At 46.6% G+C, this 16,224-nt stretch overlaps 1 protein-coding gene across 4 annotated transcripts in view; it reads left to right on the top strand.

Annotated features, from left to right (window-relative positions):
• Positions 1 to 16,224, top strand: part of CSGALNACT1 (chondroitin sulfate N-acetylgalactosaminyltransferase 1) — a 329,193-nt gene that overhangs the window by 225,462 nt on the left and 87,507 nt on the right. For all 4 annotated transcript variants that reach the window (XM_032413279.1, XM_032413278.1, XM_032413281.1 and 1 more), the window contains one exon: positions 7,912 to 8,836. In XM_032413279.1, the coding sequence (XP_032269170.1) occupies positions 8,209 to 8,836 (628 nt within the window). In that variant the 5' untranslated portion in view covers positions 7,912 to 8,208. The remainder of the gene's footprint in view (positions 1 to 7,911; positions 8,837 to 16,224) is intronic.

Raw genomic sequence — 16,224 nt, 5'->3', positions numbered from 1 at the left:
GGGTAAGAGCAGGGTGTTAGCATCAGACGAAGCTGGGTTTGAAACCAGGCTTGGCTGCTTGCCCCTGTGCACCTTGGGCAAATGACTTCACTGCTCTAAGCCTCGGTTTCCTTGTCTTTAATGGGGGATAATAAGACTTAGCTCATAAGATTGTTTTGAGGATTAAATGAGATAATGTTTATAAAGTGCTTAGTGTGATGTCTGGCCCGAAGTAAATGCTCAGTAAGTGGTTGTGATTATGAGCAATGAGTTTTGGAAGCCTGGTTCCACAGGGTTCTCATTTGGTGGGGCTGGGCGGCTCCACCAGCTGCAGAGAGCCCCGCGGGACGGAGGGGGAGACGGAGACTAGGCAGGTCCATCTGCAGTGTTCTGGCAGCTGACTCAGCCCTGTGTATGTGCTGGAGACACTTCCCTGCTGGGAAGAGGTTCTTTATTAGACTTATTCTCAGTCCCTTGAGTAATGCCTTCTTGTGCCAGGACCCTTCTCTCTTGTCCCTCTGTAGGCTCCATGACTGCCCCCTGTGCTGGCTGATCCCCTAGGACCCTTCTTGAAACAAGGTTGGAGGTAGCGAGGTAGGGCGAGGGTGGGGGGAGAATAGTAAATCTGTGCATATTCAGGAAGCCCCCCTCTATCAGTTCTTCCCTTTGAAGTTTCACCAGCAAATTAAAAACCAAAATCAAAACAAGAGAGGATAGCAGAAACAGTTTAGACTTGTTTCCTGACTTTTTGGCTTCTGTGGTTGTGATTAATCTCTGTACCTTCACTTTCTGACTAGCAGACCCCATTTCTTCTACCACATTTCTTTTTTCCTGCTTTGAGGTAGGGAAAAGGGAATCAGAATGATTCTCTCAGGAGACCAGTGTGGAGTTGAGGGGATGGAAGGGTACCTCTCACCTAAGAAGTTTTCAACCAACAAGTAGTCAGCCCCGTTCCTTTGGGCTGCTCTGTGCTGGTCCCTGGAGGACATGCTCTCAGAGCCAGGTTATAGGAAGGACCTCACAGAACAGACCAGCTGAGTCTGAATCCTCTAGGAAGGGAGGGGAGTGCGTTCCTGGCAGCAGTCTGGACATGTGGCCTGGCAGCAGGTGTTGGACACCCTGGGACTGAGTCAGTGTGGTCCAGAGGCAGGAAAGTCACTCTGAGAAGGGGACAGCAAGGCAGGCGCCCCGGGCTGTGGAATTTGCTGTTGACTGGGGGCCATGGAAACGAAGGTCAGTAACCCCCTGAAGCAAAGGTCCCTGGGGGTGCCCAGGAAGGTTCATCAGGGTGAGAAAACAAACAAACAAAAAATGTTCTCCTGCATTATTTTAAGAGTGCTGTTTTGTGAATACATAATACAACAATGCTGTAAAACGTGTATGTAACTTATAAGTGAGTAAATTTACATACTTCTCTATCATCTGTATGTCAAAAGTTACTTATCACCTGGAATGTGCTATCATGTTTGATAAGTTTGGAGACGGCTGACCGTGAGGCCCAAGGTCGGGGGAGGAAAGCAGCGAAACCGCTGACATGACGAGGCCACAGCCCGCGTAGCCCCCTCTCTGTGTGAGGGCAGAGCCTCGGGCCCAGGCCAGGTGGCTGCTATCAGGGCTGGACGAGGTCAGGGCAGAAAGCTTCAGACTGCTCATGGCCCACTGGACTCCACTCTGGGTGTTTGACTGTCGACTTCGCTTGGAAGCCCGTGGGATCTGGGACTCGGCTGCAGCACCTCTTCATTTTTAGGCGGTGATACTGCTCCGCTTCCCTCCTTGCTTCAGCTCTTCATTCGCTGTCAGGAACATACCCAAGGATAAAGCATTTGGCACTAGAGAAGATGCTGACTAAAGACTCATGGGGAAAAAGAAACCTGCATTCCAGAAAGCGCTGTGACACCTGGGAACCCCAGCTCTAACGCTTCCAGCTGGTTGTGGTTTAGGGAGATTATGAGCTCTTATGCCCATTTTCGGGCCGTTTTCACTTCTTTGCAAGTGCCTCAACCCTAAACAAACTGTGCACAAGAGGCAGATGATTGTGGACTCAACAAAGCAGTTTCAGGAGTTGGTTGTATATACTCATTTCCTTTAAGAGAAGGCAGATGGAAAAATCTCGGGAAAATCCGTAAGCAGAATGCAGGGAGTAGGCCCTGTGAGCTTCAAGGTTTCCCAGCTCTCATGACGGCTTTTTCTCTGTTTTCTGTTGAATTTTGCAGAAATGTGCACCACTTCTGCCATATGTGATCGGCCACTCATCTCAAACCCCCAGGATAGTGTGGGAGGCAAACACACAGCGGGACGAAAGCCCACAGGAGACAATGTTGAGGGTCAGATTGGAAGCTCCTTGCATGGGAGAGTCAGGCCAAGGTGGACAGAATTCTAAAGGAAGCCACGTGTTTGAGTGAAGTTTACAGTGTTACATACATTTACATTACATATACATTTTTGAGAGCATTTGGAAGCTCTTTGAATAAGAATCCTCGCATGATGCCTTTTCCACACACGTCCAGGATGCTATATTTATCCAAGAGATAGAACCTCCATTTATGTTCTGTTAGTACAGCTAATCCTTTGACTGAAGGTTAGCTTGTGGCCTTGGCATCAAAGAGCTGACTGTATGGGCCGGAGTGGAATAGACTCGCATGGTCGTGTTGGGGCTTTGGGCTACCACTTCCTGGCCCAGGAGACGTTGCTTGTTTTCTTCACCATCAACCCTCTTGGCTGTGCCTGCACACAGGGTGGAGATGTCTTGTAGAATTTATTGCCGCCCCTTGAATGGTTGCCTTTATCGCTCACAAGGCCTGTCCTTGTAGTGTGTAGAACTGCCTGACCTGGTCTCGCCGTGAAGCCACTGTCCCTTCTGCCTGCTGCTGACCCTGACGGTGTGGCATCCATGGGTGTCCTGGAATCCTTGGTGATTTATGAGCATCTTGTGGCCATTAATAGACACATCTTGGCAGGCTCTCTGTCATAGCACACAGCTCTCGTGACCCAAATGTTCCCTGGGATCTGTAGAGTGAAGTGCCTACACCCATCCTTCTACTTCTTAGAATAGGTACTTCTGTCCTAATCATAGAATTTCTAACTTCCATGGTCCCCATTTGGGGTAAAATGTTGGACTCCGAACTAGACTTAGGTTTGGCTTGGTTTTACCCTCTAAGAGCGTCCACTCAAAGATGAAATGATGCCCATAGCCACTTGTCTATCTTATCTTAACAACTGTTGTTGATTTCTACCATTTACTTTAAGCTTTTGTCATTTTAAAATGTATTTATACGTCTCAACACCCCTGTCTTCCACATACATTTGGTAAGCGCTAACACTTTATATCTGTTTTAATGGTGTTTGCCTATAGGGGGCTTATATTATAGTCATTTGAGCGTGCTGATAAACGTGCTGACACTGGAATTTGTGCTTGGTTCATCTTCTCCTGTAATTTCTTACAGGAGTACATTCAACATAGTGGGTGCTTAATAACTATTTGTTTTAAGTGTGATAACAGTATTCTAGATGGAGTAGACTGTGATTCTGACCCACTGTTAGGTCACTGCTCGGTCATTTGGAGATCTGGGTGATGTTCTGGATGCTTCCCGGTCCCAGCAGGATGTCAGAGCTGTCAGACAACTTGCACCTAGAGTCTGAGAAACCCATCCATTGCTGGACCCTTTGGCAGAGGCCCACTGTGTCTTTCAGATTCTCTACCTTATGTGTTAAGAAAGTGCTGTAGATTCCTTAAACAACCCCCTATCTAGAGACCCTAGGAAAAACGTTCTTAGGGTTATCCTGGCCCATGGATGATAGAACACCAGTCTGCACTGAGAATGCTTTTCCATTCTGAGAGTTTGGAGGATAACCTTACTTACTTGGGCTCAGACCTGGGTGGATGCTAGAAAGCATTGCTCTTCAACATTGTCTTGCCTTTATAGTAGACTATGAAGAAGCCTTTACCCTATGGCTTTTGTTGCCCAGAGATTGCAAGAATGGCAGCAGAACCATTGTGCTTGGATAGTCCATCCATTCTAATCAATAAACCCAGTGTTTGGGACAAGATGTGTCACAGAGCCATCCTTGGGAGTTGGCCAAGGATAGGAAAGTATTGAGGAAAGCAATTAGTAAGGATGGACATTTAGAAATGTAAGTGGCAAGAGGGGCACCTGGTTGGCTCAGTTGGTAGGGCATGTGACTCTTGATGTTGGGGTGTGAGTTCGAGCCCCATGTTGGGTGTAGAGATTACTTAAGAGAATAAAAATCTTAAAAAAATTTTTAAAAATTAAAATTGTAAGTGGCAAGAAACCTGATGAACACAAGGATTTTCTATAATTAAAAAAATAGGAATATGCATCTCTCTTCTCCCAAAGGTTCTAAAATTGGTTATTGACAGGGCTCCAGCTTGCTCTCCACTCCTTCCCTGTTCCCAACCACCCCCAAAGACTGAACTAGTCTAAAATCTGGGTGCCTTCTCTAAGTTTTTAAAATAGTAGCACTATGCTGCTGTGATCACATAAAGCTGTATTTTCGCTGTCACCTCTAGCTTGTAGTAGTCTTTGGTAATTCCATGGTGCTTTCCATCTGTAAGTCTGTAAACACATGGTAAATGTTAACCCTTCCTTCTCCCAGCGCTTCTGTAGATATAGGGAGAGATTGCATGGTGTCTTTTAGCCCTGCATTTGGTCTGGTTTCCCTATAGGTTTCGCTCGAGGTTTGGTCTCGTTACATCTCATTGAGGTGTTCTTTCCTGACTGGTCAAGTAACATATGCTCTTTTTTTTTTAAATTTTATTTTATTATGTTATGTTAATCACCATACACTACATCATTAGTTTTTGATGTAGTGTTCCATGATTCATTGTTTGCGTATAACACCCAGTGCTCCATGCAGAACTTGCCCTCTTTAATGCCCATCACCAGGCTAACCCATCCCCCCACCCTCCTCCCCTCTAGAACCCTCAGTTTGTTTCTCAGAGTCCATCGTCTCTCATGGTTCGTCTCCCCCTACGATTCCCCCCCCCCTTCATTTTTCCCTTCCTACTATCTTTTTCTTTTTTTTTTTTTTTTAACATATAATGTATTATTTGTTTCAGAGGTACAGGTCTGTGATTCAACAGTCTTACACAATTCACAGCGCTCGCCATAGCACATACCCTCCCCAATGTCCATCACCCAGCCACCCCATCCCTCCCACCCTCACCACTCCAGCAACCCTATTTGTTTCCTGAGATTAAGAACTCCTCATATCAGTGAGATCATATGATACATGTCTTTCTCTGATTGACTTATTTCGCTTAGCATAATACCCTCTAGTTCCACCCACGTCATCGCAAATGGCAAGATTTTGGGGTTTTTTTGATGTCTGCATAACATTCCATTGTATATATATACCACATCTTCTTTATCCATTCATCTGTCGATGGACATCTTGGCTCTTTCCATAGTTTGGCTATTGTGGACATGTGCTCATAAGAATGATGTTCTATGCTGCCAAATGAAAACCCTAAAGTCTCCATAGAAGCAAGAAGCCAAAAGATAGGCTGCCTGACTTTAGGAAGCACATACTCCTAGCCTCCACAGTTTAGCCAGTTGTTACTGTTTTGATTACAGATTAGATTGCTAGAATAGTTAGAAAACATTCTGTCTGTTAAAGAATGTAGAACTTTGTTTCTGATGCATATTACCTGCTCCTGACTTTTAAAAGGAGAAATCCATCACTGCTTCTTTGGCTGTAATTTTTATGGCTTTTTCTTATTTCCTGTAAAGAGTCATTTCTTCCTAAGATCTGTTTTTTTTCTCCTTTTACATCCCAAAGAATGGAATGTCAAGTAACTTTGAAATTTATACTAGTGAATTGCAAAAGCTGGGCTAGATGTTGAAGAGACTTACAGAACAGAACAAAGTCATTACTGTACAGTTCTAAATTTCTTTAGCCATCCATAGCTTTAATATATTGCTTCGTTAAACAACGTGATTTCAATTTATTATGCAAATATAACAGTTATTCCAAATATAACAATTAGATCGCGCCCTTTGTTTCTGTGGCACAATAAGTAATGTTGAATGTTCCATTTTTGTTTTTTGATTTGCTTATTTTGCCTTTAATGACAACCCATTTAAAGTAAAAGTCTTTAAAATAGTAGAATAACGTGATAACATGTTTTCACTGGTAATTTAATACTTGGATATAATGAGTTCATCTGAGAGATTTCATTAAAAACAGCAAGGTGCCTGAATACCAAAGCTGAGATGTTTTTAATCACAGAATTATAGTAATTATACAAATCTCAAGATTTTCATCAGACAGAACAGGCTTCCAGAGCTAAACATGCACTTTAAACTTAGAGCTAATAACTGTGTATTGTTCTACATTATAGCAGAGAGACTCCTTGGGCCAAGGGGAATATTGGAATTGAATTTTTAAGGACAATTGAGAAATAAACGATTTTGGTAATATAATGGTATCTGTAAGAGGCACATCACCAGGGTAATAGAAGAGGATCTCTCTCGATGTGCATTAGACATAGCAGGTGCATATCAGATAAAGTCAGTGAGCCCATTATTGTTGATTATATTTTCAGCATAGAGAGAATGCTAGAAGGAGCACCTCTTTCTTCTCCTAGAGATCCTGAAGTTGCTAATTGACAGGAGTCCTCTTCCAGTCAGTAAATGGGACAGACCACCAGTAAATGAGATGACCATTGACCCAGAATCTGGATTTTCTTGGTTGGATGAAGACTCTGTAAAAAATAATTTAGTTATTGTGGGAATTATTTAAAATGTCAATTTTTTATAAAATGGTCAGGACATGGTATCCTCAGGGAGCTTGCTTTTAAGAGAAGTTATATAAAAAAAGATGCAGCTAGGAAGATTTTATAAAAAAAATCTCCCTAAGCAAGAAATTTTATTTGCTCTATTTTCCATTTATCGTTATTTCTTTCTGTTTTCTGACTCAGAAGGGTAGGGGGATACAAGGAAAGGGGATTGAGGGGGAAGGGAGAATACTGAAGGAGTGTTCTCTGAGGTGTCCGTAATGGGTGGAGGAGGAAGGAGGGGAGCGTGGGGCAAATGAAGGAGGCAGGTTAGGTTGGCTTCTCTGGTGTTACAAGGGGTTTGGAGTTGAGGTGCGGAGCACGGATTTGAATGAAAGGCTCTGTGATCTGTCTGGGTATTCCTGATGATCAGTCAGGACACAGAACTCCTTCTAGAGGCTGGAGCAGAGACGTGCCTGGGATTTGAGTCCTGACAAGACAAGTATTTTTGGTCTCTGTCCTCCCAACCCCATGCCTTTCTGTGGTAAACTCATCATCCCCGGTCTGCAAGCAGAGTTAGAGAGTTAGCTGCAGCAACTGTCTCTGGACTCTGTCTTATTATGTTATCGTCCACATTTACTATTTACATATTTGAAGCTCCAGGGGCTTCCCCCCCTCCTCATCAGAAATTTGAAGACCAGTCTGAGTCAGCTCTCAGCCCTGCCCTGAGTGAGTGCACACAGGTGAGTGCAGGTAGGCCTCACCTTCCGCATCCACCACTGCTGGGCAGGCCCTGGCTGGAGAAGTCCCTGCCCACAGTTTCAGCTTCATTAAAGTTTTGCTTTTTCCCTTCTAACCATCTATACCATCTAACCATAATACGTGCCCTTGTGGAAAATTTGTAAGATAGAGAAAAGTGTAGAGAAGCGGGGAAATCGCCATTAATGCTTTCGGAGGAAATTCACATTTTGCCATATTTCCTTTGAATCTTTTTCCTGCATCCTTTGTATTTTCTGCGCACGGCTCTGCACATGCGTATTGGTGTTCTGATTTAGAAACATGTAACGGTATTTAATCCCCTGTCATAAGCATTTTCTGCAAACCTCATGGGACGCCTATGGAATATTGGTTGCCACGGTGAACATAAGGGTATTATCGTCTTGATTAAGTGGTATTGCCGTTTGGTCTCTTCCCAGGTCCCTGCTTGTGGTCTGCTGCACATCTGGAGGCTATGATGAGAATGAATGTGAACGCTTGGAGGTTTCACCGAACTGGTTGCTCCTGCCTAGATCATCCTTTCCAAGTAGGAAAACTGCTCCACGTGGTGGTCGACTTCAAGGGACCAGAGCCATTGTAGAAAGAAATGGATGAAAGCAGCCTGGGGGGCCCCAGACACGTGCTCCCTGCGGTCTAGTCCAGGGAAGCCCTGCCGTGGGGCCCTGGCCTTCTGGAATGTGGCCGGGTGTGGACGCATGGCTGACTGCTGAGTGAGGATGCTCCGCCGGGGGCTGCTTGCGTGGGTCTCCCGGGTGGTGGTTTTGCTCGTGTTCCTCTGCTGCGCCATCTCCGTCCTCTACATGTTGGCCTGCACTCCGAAAGGTGACGAGGAGCAGCTGGGGCTGCCCAGGGCCAGTGGCCCCACGGGGAAGGAGGGCTTCCAGGCGGCGCTGCAGGAGTGGGAGGAGCAGCACCGCGACTACATCGGCAGCCTCAAGAGGCAGATCGCGCAGCTCAAGCAGGAGCTGCAGGAGAGGAGTGAGCGGCTCAAGGCCGCGCAGTATCACCCCAGTGACGCCGCGGGCCTGGGGCTGGAGCAGGGGCCCCCCGAGAAAACCCAGGCCGACCTGCTGGCCTTCTTGCGCTCCCAGGTGGACAAGGCGGAGGTGCACGCCGGCGTCAAGCTGGCCACGGAGTACGCCGCCGTGCCTTTCGATAGTTTCACGCTGCAGAAGGTGTACCAGCTGGAGACTGGCCTGACTCGGCACCCCGAAGAGAAACCCGTGAGGAAGGACAAGCGGGATGAGCTGGTAGAAGCTGTCGAGTCGGCCTTGGAGACCTTGAACAGCCCTGTGGAGGGCAGCCCAAATCAGCGCCCGTACTCGGCCTCGGATTTCATAGAAGGTTGGCAAGTTCGTGAATTGGGGTGGAAGGCGGAAGGAAGGGCACCTGGGTCCAGGCACCCAGGCAGGTCACAGTTGCAACAGGCTGGCAGCTGGCTTTGGGCATGGCTGGTAGAAAGTGTCATGTGAGCGACAGCAAGGGTATATAGCATGGATTTTTATTTCTCAGAAATATCCTTTCTACTTACTTTCTCATGGAAATCACACTTACTGAGGGGACAGGGTTCATTGCTCCCTGGCAGAGGAAGGCAGAAGTTCTTGCTTTCATTAAAAAAAGAAATAAAGCAAAACATAAACAAAAAACATTGAAACTCAAATCGAGGATGATAGGCAGTTTTTTTTTTTAAATATTTTATTTATTTATTTGACAGAGAGATAGAGAGAGAGTACAGGTAGGCAGAGAGGCCGCAGAGGGAGAGGGAGAAGCAGGCTCTCTGCTGAGCAGGAAGCCCAATGTGGGGCTTGACCCCAGGACCCTGGGATCATGACCCGAGCTGAAGGCAGACCCCCAACCGACTGAGCCACCCAGGCACCCCGATAGGCAGTTTTAATGGATCTCTTCCTTGGGCCCTTCTCCTAGAGATCGGGCCTTGTTATCAGGCCCGTGAATAGGAGAGTGATTGCAAACATGTGGTCTACAGCACTTACCATTTGCCGGACACTCTTCGAGGAACTTTCTACTTAGTGATTCACTTTTTCTCCTTAACGACCCTATTAGGAGGATGAGGAAACCGAGGTTTAGGTTAATTAAGTAAATCACCTAAGATTGCTCAGTCAGCAAGTGACAGAGCCAGGATTTGAACCTGGGAAGTCTGATTCCAGAGTCCTCATCCTTAACCACTAGGTTATATTGTACAGACCACCAGAGCACATGAACACTAGTGAGATGAACGGCTCAGCCTTTTTCACGGGCACAGAGCAGCCTACTATTAGTCTGTGTTTGTGTCTAATTTTAGAAGAAAGAGGCCTTGTCTCCTTTCTTGGAAGATTCATTAGTATCTTCTTACTGGCTTTTCCCTTGTTACTGGGGCAAAAATCAACTAATAAGTTGGGAGAGGAATTAACTTTCAAGGTCAGCCAGCTCTTCTGCCTGTTTCTGGAGAGAATCTACTTCAACTTCCCAGACATGTGGCTGCATCCTCGTCACCCTACTCCCAACTTCGGTTATATAACCGCCCTCTCATCAGCCTACAGGCAAGACGGACTCTCTTTAGTCATATCGAAAAGCCTGTTGCTGCTATTTATGCCTCTTCTCTTTGGACACTTCCCCATCTTATGATTTTTTTCCACTTTATATGTGAACCATATATCTGTGCAATTTTGGTAGAGAATTATTTTTCATATACCTCGAGCCAGGTAAAGAAATCTTTTACAGGATCAAGCTTTTGGTTGTCAGGATTTGTTGTTGTTGTTGTTGTTCCTCATTTATATGAGGTATTAGAGATGCCTAGCACATTTGGCAGCTAGCAAGTATAAGCACATGGTTAGTAAGAGTTCGAAATATCGTGATGTTGTGGCATCACATTTTATCGTGCTTTGGAGTTTATGAAACCTTTCCGCATACAGTACCTTACTAGCTGACCCCCCGGGGAAAGCCATTAAACATCCTTAAAAAACGAATCCTGGTTGCCGCTCGCCCTGGATATGCTACAGGAACTGCCCCCACACAAAGCAGGTTCAAAAGAACTTGATTACAAATCAATGCCTGCCATTTGGAATGTTTGCCCTTGTGACTTTTCATCTGCATTCATATTTGAAGCCTCCGTCTACTTTTCTGCGTACAGTATCTTAATACGCAAGGCCTGTTCTCGCTCAGCAGTGACACAGGCCTTTGGTACCTGAGTTTCTTTGCTCTGAGATATGGCTGACTTTCTGCCAGAGCTGCTGCTCTCCTAGCTACCCAGTGTTGCTTCCGTGTGTGGCACACAGCCTCTGTTGGAAGGCAGATCCGTCCACACATGTCTTCCAGATTCGATGAAAGTCTAGTCAGCTATTTACCTAGGATGACAACAGATTTGCTGAACCCAGAACGAGTATGGGGATTCTTTGTGTTTCAAGAAATAATAATAAAAGCACATGGAATGCTTCCAGATGACAATAGTTATGCAAAGCTTAAAGCTGACTGTGAGGCAGGTGGCATGATGACATGAGCACGGGGAGCTGTGTGACTTTGACCAAGACCCTTAAGCCCCATTGAGACTCGGTTTCCTCATCTGTCCTTACAGACTTGACTTAATGTCCCCCCAGTCCCTACCCACCCCAACCCTCTGCAAAACGCAAAGCACGGCTTCAACTTCTTTTCTTCTTAACTTTGCCAAGCGACCGTCCCTGAAGAGTACTCTGCCACCCACTCTGCTGGGTGACCAGGACATGCCACCAGCCCTTTGGGATCTTCCTCTATAAAAGGAGGAATTCAGGTAGATTATCAGGTATGGACTGACTGTGGCCACTTCCTAGGGCGGTGTGAAGCTTGCAGAGGGAGAACACCACATTGACGACGATCTGTTATCTATATTGATGTAATTATTTTCTGTCTCTGAAACAGAGGGAACGGCATGTGGCTCCCTCTTCCCTTTCCTCCATGTTTTGTTGGCATCGATTTTTGCGTTGGCTTCTTACATAAGAGCATGATTTTTTTTTTTTTAACAACTATCTGGGAAAAGAAGTTAAAGTAGAAAAATGTGATCAAATCCTGTGCCTTAGGATGCCTAAATGTTTATCTCCTCAAGTGAACAGAAAATCTTTACGTTTGTGGTTTAGCTATTCCTTCAGTATTTAACTCTGAGTGGCATAACTTCTGGCTTTGGTTTCCTATTTTTCAGTAGACTCTTGGACATAAATTTGACATGGTTTCATAAAACAATTTAGCCTTCCAAACCATTCCCCTTTTACAATCCAAGCATCTGAGAATATGAATCTGCACGAGGCGTTTGTGTCTACTCTCTCAATGGGGTTGCGCCTCTGCTGCCCTCCTCCAGCTTCTGCAGCTTAGTGGTGGCCCGAGTGGGTGAGATACTAACAGTGGGTTTGGGGGCGGCGGGGAGCCAAACCATGATCCACGAGAAAGTGAAGGCTTTGAGGGCACCCTGAGATGCATTTAAAGCCAGGGGCATGGAAATCATTATAAAACCTTGGTAGCTTTTCTACCATAAATACTGACCTTCTGTGCTCAATGACCAACACCCCGTGCTTTCTGGGAAAGAAAGCTAAGGCAAGGAGTGAAGATAGAGTTTTTGATTTCCATTGTTTGTGTCTCACTGTGACCTCTAAGGGTACACCGTGTGACCCCTTTGCTAAAGCTGTTTTGGACAAGTCAAATCCATTTCCAGGTCCTGGGTACATTGAGAGCAAGGGGCGTGGGGCGGTGAGGACAGGCAGCGGGCTCTTTGCTCAGCACGCATTTCGGTGATAGGCTTCTTTGTCAGCAACTTTGTGACTGGGGGTAGAAAAGGGAAGGCAGGCGTTCAGATGCAATTCTGGCCATTTCTGGGGATCATGATGCAGAAATAGGGGAGAGCTGTGGTGGGCGTGGGAGGGGGATTCTGCACAATGGGTGGGTCTAACCTGTTTCGGGGTGTGGGGAGAGGTGTTGGCAGGGGAAGCATCAGGACTTCAGGTCCTGAGTTGGGCCTTGGTTCTCAGCCAGCATCCTCAGGGCAGTGAGGGCGTTCGAGCTCAGCACAGCCCTTCTGACCGTCTCTCACCTACTGGGAGCTGGAGCGACCTTGTTGGTTCACTTCTAAGTTCTGAGTAGGCCGACGGGATATTGGGGTCCCTGTCCCTTCTATCCCACTTCCTACCTCAGATCTCCGCCTTTGTTTGCTGATGCCTTAATGTCCTTTAAGGAGGGAGAAATGCTTTTTATTCTGAAATCAGAGATAAAAGGCTTAAGTGCACATAAATGGTTTGAGGCTACACTTTGAAGAGGGAATTCTCCCTGTGGTGATGGTGGGAGAGAAGGTGGCCCAGCTTAGGATTCGGCAAGTGGGCAGGACTCCAGCCCTCCACCAGGACAAGTGGAAGAGCCCCATGCTAGTGTAAATGCTCTGCAGTCGTAGAAGAGTTTGAAATTCTTAATTTTGAAACGGGACCTTACGTTTTCATTTTGCACGGAGCCCTACAAACTAGGTAGCAACCCACCTGCAAGGCTGAGAGGACAGGAGGGAAAGGTGAAGAAAGGGGGGCAGAATGAGGGGGTGAGCTGTGCAGTCTGGCGCTTTTGCCGAGGGTCGGCTCTGTTGACCTTCGGTGTGCTGAGATAAATGGAACCTGTGTTTGACATATATCCTATGTGTGCAGGGTATTTTGTCACAAAACTGCAGAAGCTGGTAAATCTCACTTTCTGGTGTATTTTCCTTGTGCTTGTGCAAAGCAATTTTGTTCCCAGGAGATTTTTTTTTAAAAAGTGAGGTTGTCACTGTTCTCCTGCCTTGTTTCCTGTTAAGAACAGGCTACAAGAGCACTTGTGACAGTGGGGCGTGTCCAGGATGGATGAACTTGGCTTTAGCGGGAGCAGGTAGCAAAGGTTCAATGGAGAGAGGGTCTGAACTGGGGCCTCATACCAAGTGGAAGGATGTGTGAGTGGGGGAGAGGGGGAGACCCAGGCAAGGAGCCCCTTCATGGGAATGTATGGCCAGGGCTGTTGCTCAGACTTCGGTCTGCTCAGCTCCTTTCCGGAAGGAAGTGGTGTTTACAGAAAGGATCTGTAGTTTTTTAACCAGACCCTTAATTTATCCCCTCTTAGAGTCGTGAGTGAGGTCTTGCACCAATGCATAATCAACGTGCATGGATAGGACACCTGTTATTTGTGCAGGATGTCCTCAGCTGTTTTGGGGGCTGGGAAAGGAGGCTAAAGCTAGGTTCAGGCTTGAAGGACCTGATTATGTACATGGGGAAGCATAAGTCTGAGTGACTGAGGTTCAGTGAGGGGTACTCTTCGTGCCTGGGGCTTCAGAATTGGTGGCTGGGTGTAAGCCAGATGGTCAGGGAGGATCCAGAGGAGGCTGGATCTGAACTGGTCTCTAAAGCTGAGAAGGGGTTACCAGAGACGGAATGAGGCAGCAAGGGGAGGGGTACCAGAAAGCCGACTGACTCCAGCATAGGATTGGGGTATAGGCTTAGCGTGGGGACCAGCCTGGTCATCATGCAGGATCTGAGAGTCACTAGAAGTGGACTTCACACGGGCCCTGAGGGCTGGGCATAGCAGTTTAGCTCAACAGGAATCATCTAGATCTGGAGTTAGAAGGTCCATCCTTCCCAGGAGGCTGTGAGCTCAGCTCTTGGGCCCCAGATAGCCCTCCTCCTCCTTTTGCTTGAGGTGGTTCCCAAGTGCTCAAACAATTCAGCATCTTGGAGGTCCCCGTGGTCAGAGATGGGGACTGCCATGGTTTGTCCAGCTGTTCTTATGTCTGTGCACTGGGCACTATTTCTGACAGTTCCCACACTCTGGTTTATTTAATCCCCTCTTCAACCAGACAGGTAGACATGCTCATTATCTCTGTCTCACATCAAGGTCACTCGTCTGGTAGGTGTTAGGACCAGGAATCTAGTGCTTTCAATCTTGGCTCCCCACGGGCTGCGTCTCACCTCTGATGGTCTCTGACCCAATACACAAGCTCCTCTGGCCCCAGAATGAGGTGGGGAAATCTTTTAAAAACATGTCCAAGGTGTGCAGACATCCTTGGGGGAGGTCCTACACTAGTGAGTTGTATAAGATTGGGAAGAAGTTTTAATAGGAGGAGAAGGAAATACATGAGCTTCTGGGGGAGACAAGCAGACGGAGACATAGGAAGAGGCTGCCAAAGACAAATCCTTCACCTAACAGGGCAGAACTGACAGCGTCTAGGAGCCTTTAGCACAAAGAGCTTTATTTAAACTGCTCAGACATGCGTTTCTTCTCAGAATCATTACAACTTTATGGAAAGAGGTTTGAAAGAGGAGTGAATATTGAATTCAAAACAGCTAGTTGAAAGCTGTTGAGGAGCTGTTTGGCATGCTTGCCCATTCTTTAAAAGACCGGGTTTACTTTTTTTTTTGCTCTGCAGGGAGTCTGATGTAGGGCTTGATCCTCGGTCCCTAAGATCATGACCTGAGCTGAAATCAAGAGTCAGACACTTAATTGACTGAGCCACCCAGTGCCCCTTACCTTTTTATTATTGTCTCCAAAACATATTGCCTTACCTAGGTAATCCTGGAGGACTCCGCGATCTAATCCCAGCTTATTTTTTCAACTTCATTTCCTCCTGCTTCCTCCTGCCCTTCCCATCCTGCCACTGCATCCCTGTCCTCTTGTGCCTGCCCTCACACTCCTTCCCTGTGCATGTTCCGTCGCCGGGAAGACCCCGGCTCCCAACCTCTCCACCGAGGGTCCTATATTCTGTACGATGTTCTTCTCTAAAACCTGTTCCCAGTCTTCCAGCTGAAGCTCCTGCTCGTTCTGCCCAATGTGGCAGACTGTATGGTGCTTTCTCCATCCGGTTTTATAGCTCTTCCTTTAGACTCAGCCTGTCTCTACTGACAACATCTAGCAACAGCTGCAGCCTACAGAGCGACTGCCAGCGGCAGGAGCCTTAAAGTCTGACTCCACCGAGGTCTGCGGCGTGCACGAGAGGGAGCCTGGCTTCCTGACTCTCCTCGCCCCTTGTGTGCAGTGTGCTCCCGGACCACGCCCCACCCAGCTTTCAGCTCCCGATGAGTTGTAGACACTGCACAATTAGTATGTATCAAAGAAATTGCTTAAACCTTTTGGAATAAAAGTGTATTGAAAATCCTAGGTATGCAGGGCACCTGGATGGCTCAGTGGGTTAAGCGTCTGCCTTCTGCTCGGGGCGTGATCCCAGGGTCCTGGGATCGAGTCTTACAAGGGCTCCCTGCTCTGTGGGGAGTCTGCTTCTCCCTCTGCCCCTCCTCTCACTCGTTCTCTCAATCTCTCTCTCTCAAAAAGATAAATAAATAAATAAATAAATAAATAAAATCTTAAAAAAAATGAAATCCTAGATATGCTCAATACTCACCTTACAAATCTGCTCTGCTCTTAAATTTCCATTATAAATTAGGTGTTTGGATTAGAAGATATTTTTGATAGAACTAATACTGTAAATACTACTTGGGTTCCTTGGACACACTGCAGATCTGATTTAAACTCCAAATTCAAACAAACTGGTGCTTGCCAGAGGGGAGGTTGGGGGGGAGGCGGGGAAACGGGTAAAGGGAAGTGGAAGGTGCAGGCTTCCAGTTATGGAATGAATAAGTCACGAGGATGAAAGGTAGAGCATAGGGAATATAGTCAATGGTATTTTAATAGCATTGTATGGTGACAGATGGTAGCTACACTTATGAGCATAACATAATGTATAGACTTGTCAAATCACTGTGTTGTACACCTGAAAC

Source organism: Phoca vitulina, unplaced genomic scaffold (genome assembly GCF_004348235.1).
Source record: "Phoca vitulina isolate PV1807 unplaced genomic scaffold, GSC_HSeal_1.0 scaffold15, whole genome shotgun sequence".
Classification (NCBI taxonomy): Eukaryota; Metazoa; Chordata; class Mammalia; order Carnivora; family Phocidae; genus Phoca; species Phoca vitulina.
This window is presented reverse-complemented; position numbering and strand designations above follow the sequence as displayed.